Source organism: Nuphar pumila, chromosome 3 (genome assembly GCF_984573655.1).
Source record: "Nuphar pumila chromosome 3, dmNupPumi1.hap1.1, whole genome shotgun sequence".
NCBI lineage: Eukaryota > Viridiplantae > Streptophyta > Magnoliopsida > Nymphaeales > Nymphaeaceae > Nuphar > Nuphar pumila.
In genome coordinates, this window is record NC_143251.1 from 132,890,351 (window position 1) to 132,914,684 (window position 24,334).

The 24,334-nt window shown below is 40.5% G+C and overlaps 1 protein-coding gene across 2 annotated transcripts; it reads right to left on the reverse strand.

The window, feature by feature from the left end:
* Positions 1-13,802: 13,802 nt before the first annotated feature.
* On the reverse strand, positions 13,803-23,750 carry LOC149843897 (exocyst complex component SEC15A-like). 2 transcript variants are annotated; one of them, XM_090000142.1, is made up of 2 exons: positions 21,761-22,101; positions 13,803-16,383 (listed from the first exon to the last, which is right to left on the reverse strand). In XM_090000142.1, exons 1-2 carry the CDS (start codon positions 21,968-21,970, stop codon positions 14,005-14,007), a joined length of 2,589 nt encoding a protein of 862 aa, XP_089856268.1. In that variant the 5' UTR covers positions 21,971-22,101; the 3' UTR covers positions 13,803-14,004. The 2 variants fall into 2 exon arrangements, with proteins under 2 accessions (XP_089856268.1, XP_089856269.1); XM_090000143.1 differs by lacking the exon at positions 13,803-16,383 and adding an exon at positions 19,584-20,201 and having other exon boundaries at positions 21,761-23,750.
* Between the last annotated feature and the right edge of the window lie 584 nt (positions 23,751-24,334).

The following is a 24,334-nucleotide window of genomic DNA, read 5'->3' on the forward strand; positions in this document are numbered from 1 at the left end:
ACCACTTTCATCCTCAATGTATGAAATCTTTCAACTATAAATATGAGTGCATTTCACACTCAAAAACCTCAAATCCAATCGAATTACCCAATAGGAATGATATATCTTTATTTTACCATGATGTGAAACAACAATCACGTATACATAACTTCAGACTTGATTAAAACCATTCAATCTACAAAGTATAAAAGGTGTATTGAACAAGAAAATACAACCAAACAATAATTTCATGAATAATAATCTGAGATATATAAGGTTCCACGCCATTCGGCTACTTTATTTTGTTTCGATCTTGAATCCGTCATGGCTAACGCCCATGCCAAAAATATATGCATTTCCCTACATAGATTCAAACTGTAGGTTTTGATATGGGTACTACATATCACCAGACATACACATAGGAACATAATGCCCTTACAAAGAACACCACAGTGCCCCAACGTTGGCCAAGGGTGAGAACCATTGGCTGAACCACTACATATTGACCTATTGGCAAGTAGGTGTTTCAGCTCATGCTACCTGGGTCTCGAGGCCCTAAACATACCTACATATAGGTGTTGTTTTTCGCGTAAACTCCATGATATTGCAACATAGATGTGCAACAAGGCATCAACCACTTATATACAAATAGCAATGCTCCTTTCATCTTGTTGGAGCGTCAAGCGAACGAAGCAACGCTTCTTCCTTCGTTGGAGTAGCACACTACTTTTGCCAATGGAAGTCCAGTCGTACAGCAATAGAAAACTCCACCACCAACTATGGAGTTCGACCACCACCGTGAGAGAGAGAGAGAGAGAGAGAGAGAGAGAGAGAGAGAGAGAGAGAGAGAGAGAGAGAGAGAGAGACGTCTAGTCTAACTCCTTACCAAAATCTCTCATTTAACTCCTCTAATTAGGGAGAAGTTACTAAATTTTCAAAGCATTAAATCTTCACCCAAATCTCACGTTTTTGGTAGGTGATGTCTATTTCCAACAATGCCCCCTCATCTCTTTGGCATGATTTCCTCTAACTTCCCTCACTATTTGCTTTATGGGTATCCCTCTTCCATGTCACCTGGGATTCTCCTCAATCCTTGGTAGAGCTAGATGAAAAAGCCAAAAATTTAGGCTTAACTTAATCTCACGTTTTTACCCTTTTCACCAAGGTAGAAATCATCACTTTCTTGAAAAAAAAATAATTTGTGCACAAGGGGTTTTGAACTTGGGTGGTGGTATCACACACCGTGTGTCCTACCACAACACCACACCATCACTTGGTGTTTACTTTTGCAGAAAATTCTCTTTATGTCATAATGGGACATTTTTCCTTGTTGATGGATTTCTTTCGTTTTCACATAGATTTTTCACCCGTTTGGTCTAAACTTTCACTCACTTACTCTAATCGTGTTTCGAATCTCACAATATCATTCCGAAACCATCAGGTTTCCCATTGGGCCCCGTAAGTTGGGTCGGATCATCGGATCTTGCCAAGATCTGGATCCAAAATCACTTGTGAGAGTTTGTTATCGGTTTCGTTCTAGAAACCACAAGTCATAAAAATTGTACTGCCTAACTTAAAATCTTACTATTTCATATAACTGATCCCTTTTATTCATTTAGAATTTCATAAATTTCGTGGGTTTTACATCCTTCCCCTCTAAAAAGAAATTTCGTCCGCGAAATTTGTAATACATATCAATCAAGCAATTGTGGGTATTTGTCCTTCAATGCTGCTTCTGATTCCCACGTGCATTCTTCTAAGCCATGATGTCTCCATCTCACTTTGACTAATGGGATGATCTTGTTTCGTATCACCCTCTCACTACGATCTTCGATTTCAATCGGTCTCTCTTCTACGGTCAGATCTTCTTGCACACTGATGTCCTCAAACTGAATCACGTGTGACGGATCCTAAATGTATTTTCTCAACATCGATACATGAAATATATTATGAATCTTGGCAAGTTGAGATGGTAGCTCAACTCGATAAGCCGTTTCACCGATCCGCTCCAATATCGAAAAAGGTCTGACATATCTAGGACTCAACTTTCCCTTCTTTCCGAATCTGAAAACGCTCCTGGTCGGCGATACTTTGACAAACACCGCATCTCCCACTTCGAAACTAAGCTCTCTGCGTCGCTGATTCGCATAGCTTTTCTGTCGACTCTGTGCTGCTCTAAGTCGATCTTGTATCTTCTGTATTTGCTCTGTGTAATGCTGAAGTATCATTGGCGACTCAACTGTTCTTTCGCCCACTTCATCCCAATATACTGGTGACCTACAAGGCCCTCCATACAGTGCTTCGAAGGGCGCCATGCCAATACTCGCATGGTAGCTATTATTGTAGGCGAACTTTGCTAGTACCACATGAGCATCCCATTCTCCTTTTCAATCCAGCATACAGGCACGTAACATGTCTTCCAGTGTTTGTATGGTCCTTTTTGACTGTCTGTCGGTTTGTGGATGAAAGACAGTGTTGAACTTCAACTTAGTTCCCAATGCCTTTTGTAACTGCCCCCACAGTCGTGAGGTAAACCGAGGGTCTCTATCGGATATGATCGAGACAGGCACGCCATGTAGTCGTACTATTTCTTAGATATACAGTTCGGCCAAGCTCTCAAGTGACTGATTCTTCCTCATTGGTAGGAAATATGCTAACTTAGTGAGTCGGTCAACCACTACCCAAATAGAGTCATGGTTCTTTCGGGTTTGCGGTAATTCCATCACAAAATCCATCGTGATATGTTCCCATTTCCATTGAGGAATTTCCATCAGCTGCATCGTTCCTCCTGGCCTTTGATGCTCGATCTTGATTTGTTGACATGTCAAGCACTTTGCGACGTATCTAGAATGATAGCAAAAATTAGCATAATTTCGATCTTATATCATAGAAAGAGCAACCTAATTAGAACACGATTTTTTTTTCTCGTGAATTGGTTACCTTGCAACATCGTGCTTCATAGCATTCCACCAGTACCAGTATTGAAGATCTTTGAACATCTTGGTACTGCCCGGGTGAATGGTATACTTGCTCTTATGTGCCTCTCCCAATAATTCTTCTCTGGTCTCTGGATCACTCGGTACCCATAGTCCATCCTTAAACCATATACTTCCATCCTCCTTGCGCTGGAAAGCAGTGTCTTCTTGCAACGCCAATGCTTCCATCTTTCCGTACTGCGAGTCTTCTTTTTGCTTAATCATGATCCGCTCTCGTAGTTCTGATCGTACTGTCAAGCTAGACAACCTAAGTATGCCTTGATCGTTGGAGAAAGACCTCCATTCTCTGAACTCAAAAATCATCTTCCATCCAAGATTCACCAGGCTAGAAAGATTTCCCCCAGCCTTACGACTAAGGGCATCAACAACAACATTTGCTTTCCCTGGATGGTACGAGCTTGTAAATTCGTAGTCCTTGATGAACTCGAGCCACCTTCTTTGTCGCATATTAAGTTCCTTCTGAGAAAATAGATACTTCAAGCTCTTGTGATCAGTGAAGACTTCGAACTACTTTCCATATAGATAATGTCTCCAAACCTTTAAAGCAAAAACCACAGCCGCCAACTCCAGGTCGTGAGTGGGGTAATTCCTATCATGAATCTTCAGTTGTCGTGATGCATAGGCAATGACCTTGTCGTGCTGCATCAGTACACACCCCAATCCAGTACCAGAAGCGTCCGTGTACACCACGAATCCTCTGCTTTCAGACGGTAAGGCTAACACCGGAGTTGTGGTAAGCTTAGCTTTAAGGGTTTGAAAACTTTCTTCACTTTTCTCATTCCATTCAAACTTTACCCCTTTTCGTAGAAGCTTTGTCATTGGCATAGCAATTCGAGAGAAGTCTTGGATGAATCGCCTATAGTAGTCAGCTAATCCTAGGAAGCTTCGAATTTCGCTGACATTCTTTGGTTGTGACCAATTCATCACAACTTCAACCTTGGCGAGATCTACTGAAACTCCATCCTTCGAGACTACGTGTCCAAGGAACATGACTTCTTCAAGCCAAAATTCGCATTTCGAGAACTTGGCATATAACTGATGTGTCCGGAGGGTTTCTAAAATGATTTTCAGATGTTCTTTGTGTTCCTCCACATTTTCTGAGTATATCAGTATGTCATCAATGAAGATAATGACGAAGGAGTCCAGGTATGGCCTGAATACCCGATTCATCAGGTCCATGAATGCCGCAAGAGCATTCGTGAGTCCAAATGGCATCACCACAAACTCAAAATGCCCATATCTGGTTTGAAATGCTGACTTTGGGATATCTTCATCTTTTATTCTCAACTGGTGATAACCTAACCTCAAATCAATTTTAGAAAAGACCTTTGCTCTTTTCAATTGATCAAATAGGTCCTCGATACAGGGTAGAGGATATTTGTTCTTCATAGTTGCTTGGTTCAACATTCTATAGTCTATGCATAGTCTTATAGACCCGTCTTTCTTTTTCACGAACAGGACCGGTGCTCCCCATGGAGATGTACTCGGTCGTACAAAACCACGCTCCATCAGCTCTTGCAACTGCTTCTTTAGTTCTTCCAACTCTGCTGATGCCATCCGATAAGGTGCTCTTGATATTGGCTTTGTACCTGACATCAGTTCAATCCCAAACTCGACTTTCCGCTGAGGAGGAAGTCCAGGAAGTTCTTCTGGGAATACATCGGCAAAATCGCTGACAATTTCCAAATCCTCTAGCAGAGTTAGTTTTGTTTCACCTCCGATCATACTAACCAGGAAAGCCATATCTCCCCGACAGAGATACTTTTGGGCCTTGAGGGTCGAAATAACCCTTTTCTTGATTTCAGGCCTTGCTAATCGAAATTCAACTTCCGGCATATCCGGTTGAGACAGAATTACTTTTCCTTCTCTACAGAGGACTCTAGCATAGTGTTCAAAGAGCCAATCCATACCCAATATGACATCGTATTCGGTCATATCAAGTATGATTAGGTTGGCAGGTAAATTGTGTTCTCCTAAAATAACTTCCACTTCTGGCATGTAGTTCACACAAATTTCATTGAATCCTATAGGGTTATATATTACTAGTTCTTGATTCAATGATTCTGTGGGGATTCTAAGTTGTTTTGTAAAATATAAAGAAATGAAGGAATGAGAAGCTCCACAGTCAAATAAGACAACGGCAGCTTGGACCGAAACAAGCATGGTACCTTGCACAAGGTCCCCCTTCTCCAGTTGGTCAACTGTGGTAGCATACACGCGTCCTGCTACGCGTTGTGGAGCCGCCTGCGGCTGTGGTGGTGCACGATGTTGTTAAGGCTGCTGTCCTCCAGTGTCGCGCCGTGCATCATCGGCCTGCTTCTTTCGACACTCCTTAATGTAGTGCCCCATCTTTCCACAGTAGAGACATCCTCCTGTTTCACGGGGACATTGTTGTCCGGGGTGAAAGCGATTGCACTTCTGACACCTTTGATTTTGTCCTGGCATGTGTCAGGTACCTCCGTCATGCCTTGATTTCTTGGTTTGATGGTTGAAACGTTTTCTATCAAACTTCTTCTTGAACTCGGGTTTCTGAACCCCCGTTCTGTTCTTTTGCGACTTTTGCCCCTCCTTCCAGTCATCGTCGAGGAGAGTCGCAACCTGAATAACAAGGATAGTTGATAACTAGTCAACGTTTCTTGATAGTCTAAGTGTTAATTTTGCTAACTTAAAATAAGACTTGTATCACAATGAATATAGTGATTTTACCTGAATGGCTTCGTCAAGGCTCTTTGGCCCTCGAGTATATAGACAGTTTCTCAAGCCCGTTTTCAAGCTTCGAGCAAACTTCATTGCTCGATCTTCATCCGATGTATACACATTTGGGCCATAGCGTTCCAAACTGTGGAACTTAGTGATATACTTGGCGAGGGACATCTCACCCTGCTGTAGGTCCAAGAACTCCTACAACTTCTTCGCCGTCTCGTGCTTTGGAAAGTAAGCAGCGTTAAAAACCTTTACGAACTCCGTCCAAGATACAAGACCATCCTGGAACTTGACTGCTCTGGTGGTTTCCCACCACTTTTTAGCATGATCCTTGAGACGATAAATCCCAAAGTCCACCCGACGCTCCTCGGGCACCTTCAGTACACGAAAGATACGTTCAATCTCTCAGATCCAACTCTCAGCAGCTTCTGGATCCGTCTTTCCGGAGAAAGCAGGAGGATCCATGTCCATGAATTTCTTGTAGGACATAGTCCCACCGTTTGTACTCTTCTCATGGGCCACATGTTGTAGATTGTCGCCCATCTGCTGCATTGTCGTAGCTTGCTGGCCTACTACTTCGGTCAGGTTATGTAGCGTTTTCATAATATCGTTGCAGCGGTTTGCCCAAGCCATCTATTTGAGCAATTTAAAATTCATTATAACCTTAGCCATAATTTTGTGAAATACTCATACATACTCATATGGTTTTTTTGTTTCTACATTACAAAAATAACATTTCTACATACTTACAGAGTCATCGCGGTCGTTGAAAGAGCCAAGATTTCAAATTATTCAGACCTACTCTGATACCAAAACTGTAACGCCCCAACTTTTTATAATAAAAATTTTGGAGTAAATTTTTTTTTTTGAAATAGCGGAAGTGCGGAAAACACAAGTCGGGTGCATTACAGGGTAAAACAGAGAAATACTAAACATACCATTCATTGATTGAAACATTAATGTCATTAATTACATCCCATAACAGAAATGTAAATCTACTAATCAGAGTTCAAACATAAAATACTGAATAAATGAGATCTCTTGGCTTTATCCAAAACAATACCCCGATGCTCCAATTAGTTACTACCTGAAAAACATTTAAAGCAGAAGGGTCATACTCCCCTGTATGCATAAGAAGCATTATATTTATATGTGGTGCTCAGTGACCTGTGTACAAATATGTGCAAGTACTGCAGATATAACTAGCATGGAAGTTTATAACATTCTAAGAAGATGATTATGCTTTCTAATTCATGATACAGTGTAAAGGATGACTGAACTAGAGGTATATTTATCCACATTAGTACAAGTTGTAGATTCCATAAGTTTTACTAAAGTCAACTCAACAAAATATAATTATTCAGAGATAAGTTTCTAGTCAACTTAAATTATTTAATGCTTATCTTACTCTTACCCTGTGAGTACGCACAAGCATAGACTTCGTAGCGGACCGAGACCATACGGGGGTCTATTATTTAATAACCCGTATGACTAGCCGTACGAATATCCAAAGGGGACGGTCAGTGACCGAGAGAGAACTCCTCAGTGGCTAGAACAAAATTAGGATGCACCCTGTACTTCTGCAAAAGACTTAGATCTACCACCTAGGACATACTGGTAGTCCTGGTCCCCTAACTTCGTGGACATGGGATCGGGTGAGACGCCTAGCTCTCACAAGAACAAGAATGTTCACGAAGCTTGTATCACCCACCCTCTCCAAGGTAGACCATGGGTCCAATAACACACACCATCTTTCAGGTGTACCCAGAGCCCTGGGAAACCAGTAACATATACCATTTTCAGGCATACCCAGAATCCAACATATTTAATTTATATGTGTATAAATTTTCATTCTTGTTTGTTTGGATCCAGTAACATACATCTTCTTTCAGATGTACCCAGAACCCTGGGAAACTAGTAACATATACCATCTTTCAGGTATACCCAGAATCCCATATTTAATTTATATGTGCATATTTTTAATTTTATTTATTCTTATGTGCAATTCATTGCACCACAGGAAATTTTCAAAACCCCAACTCATACTCAGGTTGATCTTAGTATATGCACATTACCCATCGAATGCCTCAAAGGCACCAACCATAATTTCTCATAATTCTGGTTCAACTTTGTGTCAAATACTTAAACATTCGACATTTTCAGTTTTGTTTATGAGCTCGAGTGTACGTTTTGTTCCCCCATTGGTTATGCCGCAACATGGCATTATCAACTTTATCATGTGTGTTCCATGTATTGGACATAATCCTAAAGTCCATATGTAAATCACATATTTAGTTTACCATCGAAACTATTTCCTTCATAGATATTTCAATTGCATTTCACCTAAAAAGTCTTTAGAAAACTTTTCTAAAAGAACCCTTCATAAAAATCATTTTAGAAAACTCTTTACTCAATTTTTCATGTTTATTAGTCGACCAATAGGCTCACCGGTCGACCAACCTTTTTGCTTCAAATCTTTTAAGCAAAACGTTATATTTTTTTTTATAAAATTAGTCGACCAAAAGTTTTATCAGTCGATCGGACAGAATATCTGTTTTCTGAAAAAATTTAGCAGCAGTCGACTAAAGGGTTCATCAGTCGACTGATCATAAAATTAGTCAACCAAAAGTTTTATCAGTCGACCGGACAGAATGTCTGTTTTCTGAAAAATTTAGCATCAGTCGACTGAAGGGTTTATCAGTCGACTGATCATAAATTTAGTCGACTGAAAGTTTTATCAGTCGACCGGACAGAATGTTTGTTTTCTGGAAAAAAATTTAGCAACAGTCGACTGAAGGGTTTATCAGTCGACTGATCATAAAATTATTCGACCGGAAGTTTTATCAGTCGACCAGACAGAATGTTTGTTTTCTGAAAAAAAATTTAGCAACAGTCGACTGAAGGGTTTATCAGTCGACTGATCATAAAATTATTCGACCGGAAGTTTTATCAGTCGACCGGATAAAATGTCTGTTTTCTGGAAAAAAATTAGCAACAGTCAACTGAAGGGTTTATCAGTTGACTGATGATATTATCAGTCGACTAACTATTGTTCCAGTCGACTAATTTTGCCGTTTTTGCTGTAACCTTAAAAAAAATGTATCTTTTAATTTTTTTCAAACATTTTGATCATTCTAAATAGACTGTTTTGCCACCCCTTTCAACCTCAATGTATGGAATCTTTCAACTATAAATATGAGTGCATTCCACACTCAAAAACCTCAAATTCAATCGAATTACCCAATAGGAATGATATATCTTTATTTTACCATGATGTGAAATAGCAATCACGTATACATAACTTCAGACTTGATTAAAACCATTCAATCTACAAAGTATGAAAGGTGTATTGAACAAGAAAATATAATCAAACAATAATTTCATGAATAATAATCTGAGATATATAAGGTTCCACGCCATTCGCCTACTTTATTTTGTTTCGATCATGAATCCGTCATGGCTAACGCCCATGCCAAAAATATATGCATTTCCCTACATAGATTCAAACTGTAGGTTTTGATATGAGTACTACATATCACCATGCATACACATAAGAACATAATGCCCTTACAAAGAACACCACAGTGCCCCAATGTTGGCCAAGGGTGAGAATCATTGGCTGAACCACTACATATTGACCTATTGACAAGTAGGTGTTTCAGCTCATGCTACCTGGGTCTCGAGGCCCTAAACATACCTACATATAGGTGTTGCTTTTCGCGTAAACTCCATGATATTGCAACTTAGATGTGCAACAAGGCATCAACCACTTATATACAAATAGCAATGCTCCTTACCTCTTGTTGGAGCGTCAAGCGAACAAAGCAACACTTCTTCCTTCGTTGGAGTAGCACACTACGTTTGCCAATGGAAGTCCAGTCGTGCAGCAATAGAAAACTCCACCACCAACTATGGAGGTCGACCACCACCGTGAGAGAGAGAGAGAGAGAGAGAGAGAGAGAGAGAGAGAGAGAGAGAGAGAGAGAGATGTCTAGTCTAACTCCTTACCAAAATCTCTCATTTAACTCCTCTAATTAGGGGGAAGTTACTAAATTTTCAAAGCATTAAATCTTCACCCAAATCTCACGTTTTTGGTGGGTGATGTCTATTTCCAACAATGCCCCCTCCTCTCTTTGGCATGATTTCCTCTAACTTCCCTCACTATTTGCTTTATGGGTATCCCTCTTCCATGTCACCTGGGATTCTCCTCAATCCTTGGTAGAGCTAGATGAAAAAGCCAAAAATTTAGGCTTAACTTAATCCCACGTTTTTACCCTTTTCACCAAGGTAGAAATCATCACTTTCTTGAAAAAAAAATAATCTGTGCACAAGGGGTTTTGAACTTGGGTGGTGGTATCACACACCGTGTGTCCTACCACAACACCACACCATCACTTGGTGTTTACTTTTGCAGAAAAATCTTTTTATGTCACAATGGAACATTTTTCCTTGTTGATGGATTTCTTTCGTTTTCACATGGATTTTTCACCCGTTTGATCTAAACTTGCACTCGCTTACTATAATCGTGTTTCGGATCTCACGCTATCATTTCGAAACCATCAGGTTTCCCATTGGGCATCGTAAGTCGGGTCGGATCTCGCCAAGATCCGGATCCAAAATCACTCGTGAGAGTTTGTTATCGGTTTCGTTCTAGAAACCACAAGTCATAAAAATTGTACTGCCTAACTTAAAATCTTACTATTTCATATAACTGGTCCATTTTATTCATTTAGAATTACATAAATTTCACGGGTTTTACACACCATACCCAAAATCATCTTAAAATTGTCAAGGGGCACCACAGAGAAGTTGGATTTCTCAGCCCAACTCCCCACTTGGTTAGCCACATCTCTTGCTTCTCCAAAGATGGGTTTGGCCTCAGAGTTCACTGTTTTAATGGTCATCTACTTTGGCCTGGGCTTCATGCCCAACCACTCTGCCTCTTCCCATGGGACAAAGTTGTGTGTGGCCCCATAGTCTACCATTGCTGAAGTAGACTTTTCATTCGTAATGACTTTGAGATACATTAGTTTTTTGCTAACGTGTATATATATATATATATATATATATATATATATATATATATATATATATATATATATAGAGTAATGGGTACGTGTTAAATGAGTTTTTCAGATTTTTTAATTTAATTCTAAACGTACAATGTGATCTATGTACATGATTTTACAGGGATCAGCTCTTGAAGTATTCAATTCCGACACATGAGTGGGTTTTTATAACGTTTGAAAAATCAACGGTCCAAAATCTTTGTCAGTTTTTGAAGCTCCAAACATCATTTTTTTCATCAAAAACACATGATCCAGGTGTGGTGGCTTCCTCGTAAATCGACTATGGCCAACACATTCATGGGATCGGAATTGCAAAAAAAATACAAAAAGAGAAGAAAAACCCATTTAGCATGTGCCCATCTCTCTCTCTCTCTCTCTCTCTCTCTCTCTCTCTCTCTCTCTCTATATATATATATATATATATATATATATATATATATATATATATATATATATATATATATAGTAACCTTTATCTTCAAACACATAATGGATGAAGCATTGCCGTTGATCGCGCGCACTCAAATGGCAACACTGCGTTATTGTTTTTTTGCACGCTCCGGAGATTTAGCGGCAGTCTAAATCTCTGAGCAGAAAACAGAGATTTAGCAGCAGTACAAAACCGCGCTAAATCTTGTTTTTTCCGAAAAAAGAATGCACTGCATTGCACCGCACGTTCAAATGAGTTGGAAGGAAAACCCGTTCGAAGATACGGGTTTTCCTCTCTCTCTCTCTCTCTCTCTATATATATATATATATATATATATTTTAAAGTTGGAAGCAATAGTATTTTACTAAATTATATGGTAAAATATATCTAGAATATATTATTACTAATTAATAAGCATGTACGAGCTGAGCCAAACGCCTATTATTTGTGTTCAACTTGCTGAACTAATTTTCAGAGTTTAAAAGGGTTCTTTCCGAGCTGAGCCAAACACCTATTATTTGTGTTCAACTTGCTGAACTAATTTTCAGAGTTTAAAAGGTTCTTTACGAGCCGAGCCACGAGCGGCTCGCTAGCTTTCCCCGCTCTATCAGCAAAATCAAAGTTGGGCCTAGGCCAGCTTTTGGGGGCCCAGCCTGGCCTGTCCCTTACGGTTGAAAGAAGCTGGTGGCTCGTGGCCCGGTCTGTCCAGTCCAAGTGGGTGAGCTACTTTGACCCGGCTATGACCTGGTCAAAAATTGGCTGAGCCGGGGCAGCCCGTTGTCCAACCTTAGACGTCTGACTCTCTACAACAAACAAAGGAAGCTGGTGCAGTCATGAAATACAAAAACATTGATTAGAAAAGAACAAGGAGAATAATAAGGGCCACTAGCACAAACGAGGAGGTTGTCAGTCTTAAACAAGATAGGTGAAGGATTAAAAACATTATTGAAATTAAATGATATTGAACATGTCAGAGCGTGTCACATGATGTGATGTGTTCGTGTCATGTCATGTCATGACACATACACAAGAACCCATGTAACGTATCCCTGTGACAGATTTTAGGTTAGAATATACATGTCTTCATTATCCATGATTCCCACGTTCATGGATTCTATAGGCCACTATAATAGTAGTGAAGCCACGTGAAAGGGCAAAATTTCTATAGGTAAAAAATAAAAAACTAAATTCAGAAACTTAAATAGAAATGAGTTTTAAAATTAATATTTTGGAAGGACTAATTGATAAATAAGATTTTAGCAGTCAATTTCCCAAAACCCATCAAAGTCAAGCTATGAAAAAGGGGATTGAAAGCTGTTGGAGAACCATACAAAGTTATACGATTAAAAAGCCAAATACTCAGCTTAGCTATATGCAATTTTGCTGTAAAATAATCGATAGGGTTCCTTAACATCCCATTTGAACTGTTGTAAGCATGCACAATGAAACACATGCATGCATAAAGGAGTGGAAATGAATAGCAAGAAGAATAACCAGCCAGATTCCCTTCAAAATGTGCAACTCAACTTTCCTGCATTTTGTGTTTATCATTTCAATGGGAGATCAAAATAAAACAGCAATGATAGAAGAATGTGTACACAAGGAAAGTACCTTATTGAGATAGGGTCAGTATGTAGCTTTAAGTTTCTCCTTTGAAACCAAGGCAGCCTCTGGTTTTCCATTGGCAGAAAGAATAAATTTGAACTTTTAAAGAACTAGTGCAGAAAACGGAAAATGAAAATAGAGACCAAGGAGAAAATGGGAACTGAAGCTCAGAGAATAGAACAAGACTGAAAAAGGAACAAGGGCATTAAAATTGGTTCGGCTTCAGCATTAACAATTAAAAATGTCAATAATCTACCAAAATAGAGAGAGGGACATAATGATAGCTTCAACAAATTTCTCATTTTTCTTAAATGGTCATATGTGCAATGCCCTGTGATTGTAAATCAGAATCGCCATATGTTCTCAAGGTTAGTGAAACATGAAAAATACAAGTCATGATTGTGATTGCTTTCCTCTGTTTTTGCCTTGAATCTTGTGAAAATTGGTCACAAGGTTGACCTTGTTACCAACAATCACAGCTTCTACTTTCTCACCTGTGACCAAAGCAAACATGACCGTGGTCATCTATTGCCAAGTTGAAGAACCAAAAGAGATGACGGATTTTCAAAAGGAGGATTTGTGAAAGCTTTTGATGGAGGAAGAGGGATTCTTGATGCATGTCTGTGTGTGTGTGCAGCTAGTTTGAGAAAGGGAAATGTTGGGAGTTCAAAACATCCAACATAATTTGGAAGATCATGAACAACAGTAAAGGAGGGCAGCATATCAACTCATGTTTGACTTGACAGGAGTTTACTCAACGAACAACATTCACACATAGAAGGTGACAATTCCAATCCTGTCAATCTGAATGCTTAATTTTGCAAATCTTAAATTGGAAATACAAGCCGGCCTGTCAAAAGCTGAGGAGTCACGTTCTCCAACTGGCCATGTGTTTGAACACAAATAGTCAATTAAAGAGGTCATACTAGAAAGAGAAAATTGGTAAGGAAACATTTGACACTGTTAAACAGCATCTTATTTGCAACCAATTCTACAGGCACCCAAAACCAAAGCAACAACGCAAATAGAACAATAATATTTCAAATGACCAATCCAGTTCTAAATCATCTATCAGAACAAAAAGAACCCAAAAGTTCGTCAGTTCCACTTCCATGATATTACATCAATATATAGAAGAAAAAGGTGGAGAAATCCAGGGTGTGGGGTGAAGCAAAATGAAAGTGTGAAAAATAGACATCATATTTTTCATTCAAATAGCATGTCAACCAAGATCCTTTAGACTTTTTTTCAACATTTCCAGTGACTTTTTGCGGGCATCTTGCTTGGAAGCCCGACTAGCCAAGCTTCCAAAAAGCCTATCTGGGGAATCCTTAAATTTCTCGCATATAGTTGCCACCTTTTTATGGTCCAAGGAGCAGTAGCTTCTCTCCCTTATAACTGGATTCATAAAGTTTTCTGGTTGACTGCTAAGCAGAAGGTTCACCAGTTGTCGTGCTTCAATCAAGCCATCTCTTAAGCTCCCCTCTATGTTTATCTCACTCAAGCCAGAGCTCTCAAATCTCTCATCTGAAAAAGATTCCAAGATCTTTAAATCATTTTCAATGCTCATGACAGCATTCACATTGAATCTCTTCACACTATCACAAAGAAAAGATGCCATAATAGAATCAGAAATGTGCTTCAAAGCACCACTTCCAACCTTATACAATGCTTCCATAGGCAAAATTTCTTGGGCTGTGGACAATATCGTATCAAGATAAATGATGACTTCATTTGTATACTCATTCTGCAGGACTTCCTCGGAAGTCCAATTGATGTTCTCTGTTAGACCCATAAACTCATCTACTTTCGAGTTAACCAGCTTTAACAACGCATTATAAGCAGCATCCTGTGAGGTCTTAAGAACTGTTCTAGCCATTAAAGAGGCATGAGCTTTTTCTGCTATATGTACAGGTACGCCACATAGTTGGGCAGCCTGCTTAAGGAAAAGTTCACATGCCTGCTCTAAAACAGTCAAATTTGCTGCAATTTGCATTGCCTGGGATACAGTTGAGGTGCAAGTATTTATCATCTTTAGCAAAGCTTCATTCAAAACTTCAATCAACAGTTTGTCTAGATATTTCTTCACGACATCATAGAAGTCCATACGGCCTCCACAAGATGAGTAGCTAACAGAACCATCAATGAACGATCTCACTACACGACAACAATCAGGGACAGCTGCAGAGAAGGGTGCAGTAAATGGAAAAGCTGGCATTATATCTGAAGTTTGAAGATTGAAAGCCAACACATTCATATTGTACTCATACTCCTTCTTCATCACCATTTGCTCATATGTGTCGTGTGCAAGGACCTCATCTATCTGCTTCCGGCACTCTTGAAGGAGGAGCTCATGGTACTTGTCTCTACTGTTACCCAACGTCTCAAGTAAACTACTGACAGGGTACCCATATCTTTTCAGGGTTAAGCCAAGAAGAGTTACATTATCCTTGATCACTAAAAGATGATTAGCTGAATCAATCTGTGAAAATTGTTTCTCTAAAATTGAAGAAACCTTTGAAACAGCAGTATCCCATGCTGTTTCCACTTGATTAGCTGAGAGCAGTGTTCCTGCAGTTCGTAAGACTCTATCTTCGACAATAAAGAAACCAACTATCTGAGAGAAAAAGGTCTGGTGGGATTCAAGAAAAGGCTGTGCTGGGGAGATCTGCAAGTCCGAATTGAGTTGCATCAATCGTTTTTTATAATAATAATTCTGAAACTGATCTCGAAGGCCAAGACAAGTATGGATATGATAAGCATGATACACAGGAGTGAGATCAAGTTTCAAATCAACATCTTCATCCATGTCTTCTATGTCAAGACCATACTCACAATCCGCCACACCTGACCGGCTTTTCTCCTCTGCTTCACGCTGATGAGTGCGCAAATCCTCTTCCCTCTGTCGCAGCAATACTGTCTGCCGAGTTGCTTGCTGCCCAATCTCCTTAGCTGTGCTCCTGATAGTGACATGCCAGTCGTTAAACTCATCGATTACTTTCTTCTCAATATGGGATTTTACTACAGGGATCTGCTTCTCAATCACTCGGGAAAGAGCCTTAACAGGGATCTTCTGTAAATAGTTTATCTCAATAAGATCCAGAGTCTTGAGGGCAGGATAAAGTCGATCTTTTGAAATATCATGGTTACATTTAGCACAAAGTTGTACAACCTCCATGCAGAAGTTGGACATCTTGATTGCCATCGTGACATTAGTCTTGATAGAATGTGATTCAAGAAGCTCCTCAAGCTTCAAGAGGAGAGAAGTTGAGGACCCCTGAAGCCTAAAATTCTCATTCATCAACACATTTTTCAGTTCATCGGCATCTGTTAGAACTCCATGAAGCTCATCTACAGCATGGATGAAGTCCTTATAGTGCAGCTTGCACAATTCCTCGATCTCGAGCTCCTTCTTCTTCACCACATTCTTAAGCTGGTGCAAGAGAACTTCAGGCTTCCCAACCTCAAATGCATGCCCGACAATGGGTCCCAAATCCTCCCCATTTATAATCGCAGTTGCTAAGCCTAATTCATCCCCGCTATCCCCATTCTCCACAACAGTTCTTTTCTTGGGTTTCACATGCATTGTTCCAATCAATATCTGGAAGGAAAAAACAAGAGAAAATCAAACAAAGAACCCATGAGCATTTAATTTAACTATACAGCAATTTCAAGCAACCTGTACCTGGTTTCATAAAAAAAAAAATCATTAGGCATTGTGCAACCATAAGGCATCGATCATCATACCAAAGGGCAGAAAAAAGAATAAACGAATACATAAAAACATTTCAAGAATGCAGCATTAAGGAAGACAGACATTAGCTCATGAAACACAACTAGAAGTAACCTTTTTCAAATTAAAGACACATACATCTAAAAGAATAGTATATCCCATGTTGGTTTCCAACGATTCTTAAATGCAGGTGTGCTTCACCCAACACAACAATGGGTTAACTAAGATGGAAAATACTAAATAGGCAAATAAGCACTAAGGCATCAAACCATTTTCATGTGGGATAGGATTTGGCTGCTGTTTACTTTTTTTTTTTCCTTTTCTGAAAAAAGTCTGTCGTGCAACTAGAGACTATTGTCATATCTAAAGGATTTCATCAATTTATAATCAGAAAATCGACAAGGACGGTGAAGATAAAGACAGATATCCATCAATTATTGTGCAGGAAAAGTAAATATTTCCTGCAAAAAAAGTATCTAGCAATAAAGGTCTTTGATTTCCACCAAAAATCTCCATTAAACACTGCATTCCCATGTTACGACACATGCTGATTTGCTGACATATTGATTTTTCCTTTGTTAGTTGTTTATTTTTGTTGCTTGTTTATATTGTTAGATGTCCAATTGTCCATTTAAGAGGAAAGGATCTTGTAAGTTAGGTACAATGGACGTGGGTTGTAGCTTTCAAGGAAACATATATTTTGGATCAACTTCTCTCTCTGCCACTGATGGATCTGTGGGCGGCTATGACACTACCGTTGGTCATGGAACTCGAACCAGACTGGGTATCAATCTCTCTCCGTAACCGTCACTTAGGCTGGACGCTATAGTGTCTCAGATGCCCTAGCTCGAACAAAGATGACCTAGGAAGATCGACCGCCTACCTTCGAGCTATCGAAAAACTATGGAAACGGATTTGCTCTAAAAATTTTGGGAACCCATATTCAAAGATTGAGCCCTAACAGCCAACAAACTTGAGTAAACAGAGAACTTTTTTTTCGAGTTTCATGTGACAGAAAGGCGTTCCATCAGCGCACAGCATAGGTAACTGATCCACCAAACTACAACCATAAAATCGAAATATAGAGATCTAAACGAATACAAAACGGTTTTCAGTAGACCTCTCTTGCCCATTTTCAGATGGGTTTCTCTTCGCACAGATCACCCATCAAACGGTAGAGATTCAAATAGACGAGAGGATGAAACACAGAATGCAAGATCTCTAGTAACAGCAATAACACAATGTGGGTCTTCTGAATATCAATTCCATCAATAACTGCCGTCGACACGCCACTGTATCTTGCAGAGAGAGAGAGAGAGAGAGAGAGAGAGAGAGAGAGAGAGAGAGAGACTCACAAGGATCTGCAGAAGTTGTTTGTGGGATTCTTAGGGGCAATGACCATTTGCTTTCTTTTGATACTCTTCTCTACGTCACCCTCGACAAGAACTTCCAGAAAACGAAGAGGAGAAGAGGAAATCCCAGCGAGAATTGAAGGATCAGAAGCAGGCTAGCAGCCCTCTACCTCAAACTAATTTTTTTGCTCGGATCGCATTAAAAAAACGATGAGCACGAATCAAAAATGAAGGGTGTGGGGGTGTAGGGTGCGGGGGTGCGGGTCTCTCTCTCTGAAACCGTGCCTCGAATTTTAGAGAGAGGGAGAAAAAAACATTCTACATTCTCGCCTTTTTGCTAAACTCTGGTATAGGATTAGAAAAGATGCGACACAAGGATACTCCAATATAATATCGTGTCGTGTCCTGTTGTAACTTACTCCTGAAGGAAAAATGCTCCAGAATGGCGTGTCCCACGTCTTTTCATCTTGTCCTTGTGATAATTATTAAGAGAATTCTTCTGTAGGGGCTTGAGTCCAATAATATCCGACCCGAGCGAATCAGTTTAGAAGAGTTGGTTTCTGTTATTATTGGAAAAATCTCATTATATATTGAAAACTATGATTTTTTTTGTAAAAATGTTTGGAAAATATCGATGAATATAATATATATATTAAAAATATATACATATATTATATTTTGAAAAAATATTTTTAATGCACTAATATCACAACTCACGAGTCACAACGAAACATGGTATTTTCAAAATAAAAATGACACTTTTTTAGGCAATGAGCTGGCTTATGCAAATATCATGATAAAGTCACGATATCATTAGAATGTATAGCCGCTTTTTGTTACATAGGCTTGCAGCCACTTGCCAAATTAGAGTCTCTCCAAGATCTCTTTCATCCTTTCTTGAATATAACCCTAAAACATCTGGTTGGTATCTTGATCCGATGAGAGGAAGCTAATTGGATTTGGTTGGTAATGGATTTTCCATCCCAGGTTCGATAGGATTATGCTTGATCAGATCAGAAACGGTTTTTGTTGCACCTAATTACCAATACCCTACCAACGGGGGCTCCGCTTGTTTGGTAGGAGCAGTTAGTGCACATCACCTTGTGTTGGGACGTTGTAAGTTCAAAACCCAATGGTATGAGTTGTATAACTGGTGGGGGACTGCCTAACCCCAGCATTCTCCGTCAAAAAAAAATCACCAATACCCTAACCCGAACCAAACCATCTAATCTAACTTGAAGTATGACACGGTTCAAGCTTTTCGCTTGGAAACCTTTTACGAAAATCAGATGGTGTGGAGCTAGTTGGGCAGTTTGATAACCAACTACATTAAGTATAGATCTATCAAAAACCTACCAAAGGTTTAACCATAGCTGTTATAGGCACTAAATCGAGAACTTTCAAGTGATTAACAATGAATAACAAAGGCTAGGGATGGCTTTTTATTTTGCCATGGACCGGTAGTAGGATGCAAACGGATTGGACACTGCCAGATCCGGACTGATCCAAATTTTAAGCAGTTCATCCGATCATGGTGAAAGCAGGCTAGGATTGGTTCGCCTCGTTGACCAGTGTGCTGGATATGTGAAAACTGTTTTCCTGTTCACATAGCAAACCTCTCAGAAAATTCACAAGACAGCAGATTCATTCAACGCATAACTTCTAAAGAAAAGAGAACCGGAAAATGAAATTGTCATCACATAAAACGAGGAAAAGTTCTCAAAATTCACTTGATATTTTCACGTCCAGAATGATCTGACCAAAGAGTCAAAAGCCAGTTAACTATACACATACATTTTTGTGTATACAAAACTAAACGAAAAGGTTACTGTTTAAAATTATATTATTTCTAGATTGGTCAATGCTGCCTATGTGATCACAAGTGAGGCGACGAGTTCTTAAAAGGGAGCATGCAGGAGTAGGTAACATACTTGACGCTGTCTACAAGCACAACAACAAGAATCCGGGAGAAAGACTTTGGAGACGATAACATATTACTGTTGTCCCCAGTCTCTCTCGGATCCAGCAGTACAGACACGACCATGGACGATGAAACCGAATTCTTGCCTCCAAAGGTGCCTTCTTTGTCACTGTTCTTTGAGTAATCTGTACTGTTGTGAAGGGTTTTGCCCGGAAGGGGTATCGCGGTTGGGTAGAGGAACCTTCTGTTCTTTATCATGCCAGAACTGGTGTGATTGGCATGTCGTTGGTTGGTGGAAGAATTAGCCACCCTTGATGAGGCAGAAGGAACTACGGTAGTTTGGTTCTTGGTGGTTGGTGGAGAGACTTCGAAACGGAAAACCTCAGTGCACATGCCTGATCTCAAAAATGGTCCTGAAGGAAGTACTGATGATGGTTAGAAATAGAGAAATAAAAATATCATGAGTATAATCAAAACCATGCATCCATTATTAATAAGATAGCAGAATAACAAATGGGCAGCCTCAACTCAATAGTTTCTGAACTTTTGGACGGAAAGTCAAGCAAATTCACTTCAATGAATCAAAGACAGCTACCAGTGAAGCATCTACGTAATGGTGAGTCAGGTGGCTTAACCGACAGAAGAATGGGCCTCTACTTTGCTCATCTCATCTGCAGTACATCGGATGAACATGTTCAAATATTTCTCTCCTATCACACTGCAGTAGGTCAATTACTCACCTCTCTCATACAGATCCCATTTACTCTTTGTAGTGTTTAATCAAGAGCCTTGGCCACTCACGATCATACTTCATTTGCCATTGCATAATGCAGAACATGGGACTGGGACCTCCGACTAGAGTGTAATCACAATAGGCTGCATCTGAAGCCCACTGCCAGGTTTAATAAACCAGAAATTGCCACATTGTCCTCAATGTCCAAGCCTACCCACCAAGAGTGCACTAAATTTCCTGGTACAGAAGATTTTTCTGTATTCAGGTACATCCTTCGAAAATCCAGTACATCATGATGACCCCCTAGCTTTCTTTGACAAAAAATCAACGAAAGAATCCATTTACAAGTGCCTTTAAATCCCATTGCCACTATAAATTAAGCTGCAGCTGCAATGTTTTACTCCATATCCTCTATGCAACGAAAAACTTTTTTTTTTGCAGATTGCCTATGCAAAGATAATCAACATAGAGAAAACCATAAAAAATTCAAAAACTTCATTGCTGACAGTTTTAGACTCTAACCCTGTGATATCGCTGACCCAATATACTAAATATCTTCAGTAAATCATTATTTGAACTATAGCAACCTATAGATTCTAATGTCCCCATAAGTTAGTCCAACCTGCCAAGTTCAAACAGATCCAGGTCAATGGTGCTGCCTACAAAACCTATTTTCGGGTTTCTCCACCTCAAAACTGCAAATATAGGATGCAAACTTCATTGATGTGCCCATTCAAACTTAAAAGATCAAGTGATTTCTACTATGAGTCTAAGGTTACCAAACAAAAACTAGTTCACATTGTGCTCTCTAAAGGATGGCAGATTCATCATGTATCCGTGCAACATCAACTTCTTAACTTGAATAATGAGCTCCATTAGCTCAAGCTAACACATGAAAAGGAACAATTTGGGGGGGGGGGGGGGGGGGGGGGGACTGCACGTTGCATATCCATGAACACTAAATTGTGGTCCATACTTTAATCATAACGCAACGGATGAACTTACAGCACCAAAAGTGTGACCTAAGCTAATAGAACATTAGTTTTAGGAGATTTTACTTGATCGAAACATTAACTTTGCTATGTACTGGAAACTGTTCAAAGATAAAGCTATAAAGAACCACGTGTTTGTGTTGTGTGTGCACATACATCGGCAAAAACAACTGTCCATATAAGAAGCTCCAAGTTAAAATGGTAAGAAAACAGATACAATAGAAAGAACTGCAACCAGATATAATACCTTCAATTCCTTCACGGAACCATTGTTGTAATGGTCCATCAAATGATGAAGCTGTATTTTGGCTCCCAACATAATTATCCATGGAACTAGAGGCCAGCGCTCTGTGATGTTCAGCTGGAATTTTATAAAAGTTAGAAAGTCTATCCGTGTCTTTTCCTGATACTGGAACAGGCAATGCTGGTGGGATATCTTTAGTGATTGCCAAACCATTCTTACCAGCTTCCATACCAACACATAAGGCACTATTTTCAACAGCTTCTCTGGACCTAGATTTTAAAGACTCCATTGATCTCTCACTGGCAATGACAGATTGAAGTATCAATTGCCCATCAATCCGGACAAGCTTGTCATTCCTTGGGACATATAGTGAAGCAACCAGGGAATCGTTGGCATTACCCTGAAGAACATGTCTATCAGAACCAGAAAAAGGCAGCGAACTGCACTCCTTACCAAGTCCCCATGGATCAAGCCTACCCTGCCTTTCCCTCCTCATACCTCCATCTAGATACCCCTCGCTCAAGTAATCCTCACCAACTCCACCTTCCGTGCCGTTCACATGGCCCACACGTGTCAGGACCCTTCCTTTCAACCTACTTGAGACCTCAGAATCAACATAATCCAATCTACCAGGAAGATTGCCTTTGTTTCTTCCATACATGAAATTGAAAACAGAAAACAGACCCCCGAAATACATCAAGAAAATCAAGAAGCATAGGAAGGTCACGCTTGCAACTTTCTTACTGGCTTTCCCAGACTTCTTAGTGCCTTCGCTCGAATTTATCTTCGAGGACGCCTTTCTTGCCTTAGGTGCTGACATTGGTTGCTGTGTCTTCAGCCTAGGAATAGGAACCAACGGAACTTGTGATCCCGGAGGGAACGGAATTCCATTCTGAGGATTCAAAGCATAAGACGAACAAGGAATCCAGGGGATGCCCAACGGGGCGATCTGAGGTGGCGGGTAGACATTCGGTTGCGGGTACGCAGATCCCAACTGTTGCCGTAGACTAGCATTTTCTGCCGCAATACAAGCAATTCTAGTATTCAATTTTGCAATAGTAGAACTCATAGACCTTACTTTGTTTTCTAACTCCTCCACGTAGTGCTTCTTCCGTTGACGTGAAAGATGAGCACTTTCTCTGTTGCGCATAAGCCTAGACTTCTTCTTCTCCTCCTCATCATTCACCTGCTGGAAAACCGTAGAAGAATCCACCTCCACAGAGCAATACGGCCTCTGAAACTTGATTCTAGGGTTCGATACCAAATCTTCTCCTTTCTCCTTTTTCCTTTTCACACCGCTCCTATTGACCTCACTGTCCGACCGAGGAACATACTCCGCAGAGTCAATGACGCTTCGATCGCCTCCAATACGGGACAATTCCGGTGAAGAAGATGAACTGGTCCCGGTTTTGAAAGCCGTAAGGTTCAATGCATCTTCCAAACACGCGGAGATGCTTCCTTCGCTCGTAAAGCCAGATTCCGGCGACGGCGAGGCATTTTCTGCCTTAAGAACCACGGCAACCGTCAATCCGTCATGATCGGAAGCGGGAGAAGGACACTCCACCGCGGAAACCCCCGATCGGGACGGTTCACAGGCTTCTGCACCAGAAACCGCCGGGTTGGAGTCCGGCGAGGCCTCAGAATCGCCGGAATCCAGCCATGATGAAGGGAATCCGTCGTCCGAAACCCTTAGATCGTCGTCGGGAGGTATAATCAGGTCATCGAGATCGAAATCAAAGCCCTCGCATTCGAGCCCTAGCTCCTCCACCAGGGACTCCGGGAAATCGAGATCGAACGGGATGTCCGCAAGGAATCCATGATCGGGAGGATGGAATTGCAGTGACTCGGACGCCATGAGAGGAAGAAGTTAGGGGTTCGGAAAACCCTAACCCTAATTTTCCGATCGTTTTCTCGTTATCACGAGAGTCGAGACCCTTTCTTCTCTCCTCCTCTTCCTTCTTCCTTCTGTTCTTTGAGTATTCTTTTTCGTCCTACTTTCCTTTTTCTGGTTTCTATTTTTCTTTTCTTTTTTTACATTTCTAGCCCGCGGAAGGGCGCAGGATGCTTCCCAAATGGGTTGGAGCTCCGAGCATACCCCCCGAACCGAATCCGCTCTTACTATAGGAATCAAATGATACGTGTCTGAAACAGGTCGGATTCGGAAAAAAAATGTGGTCACCCATATTTTGAGAAAAGTATCATGGCGCTCGCTCGCTTCCAACCACCACAAATATAATTGAGGGTGGGATTGACAGCATGAAATCACTGCATTGGTTATTCATCTTTGGGCGTTCTGGGAAATGGGGAGCTTCTTTCTCTTCTTCTTCAATTGTCGAAAATCCTCTGCATGTCCCCAAAATCTGCTCACTGACGGTTTACTAGCCCCTTGTGGTGTTAATGGTGGCCATTAGGGCTAAGAAAAAAGATGAGATGCTCCTAGCTTAGACAGGGGAGGGGCGAAGCCGGAGGGGCCCCCACCCCCTCCTCTTTCCCTCTCTCCATTCTTTCTTTTGACAGGGGAGGAGTGCCTCCCCATCTCTCCGTCCTCCCTGCGCCTCCCCCGTCTGTACATAGTCA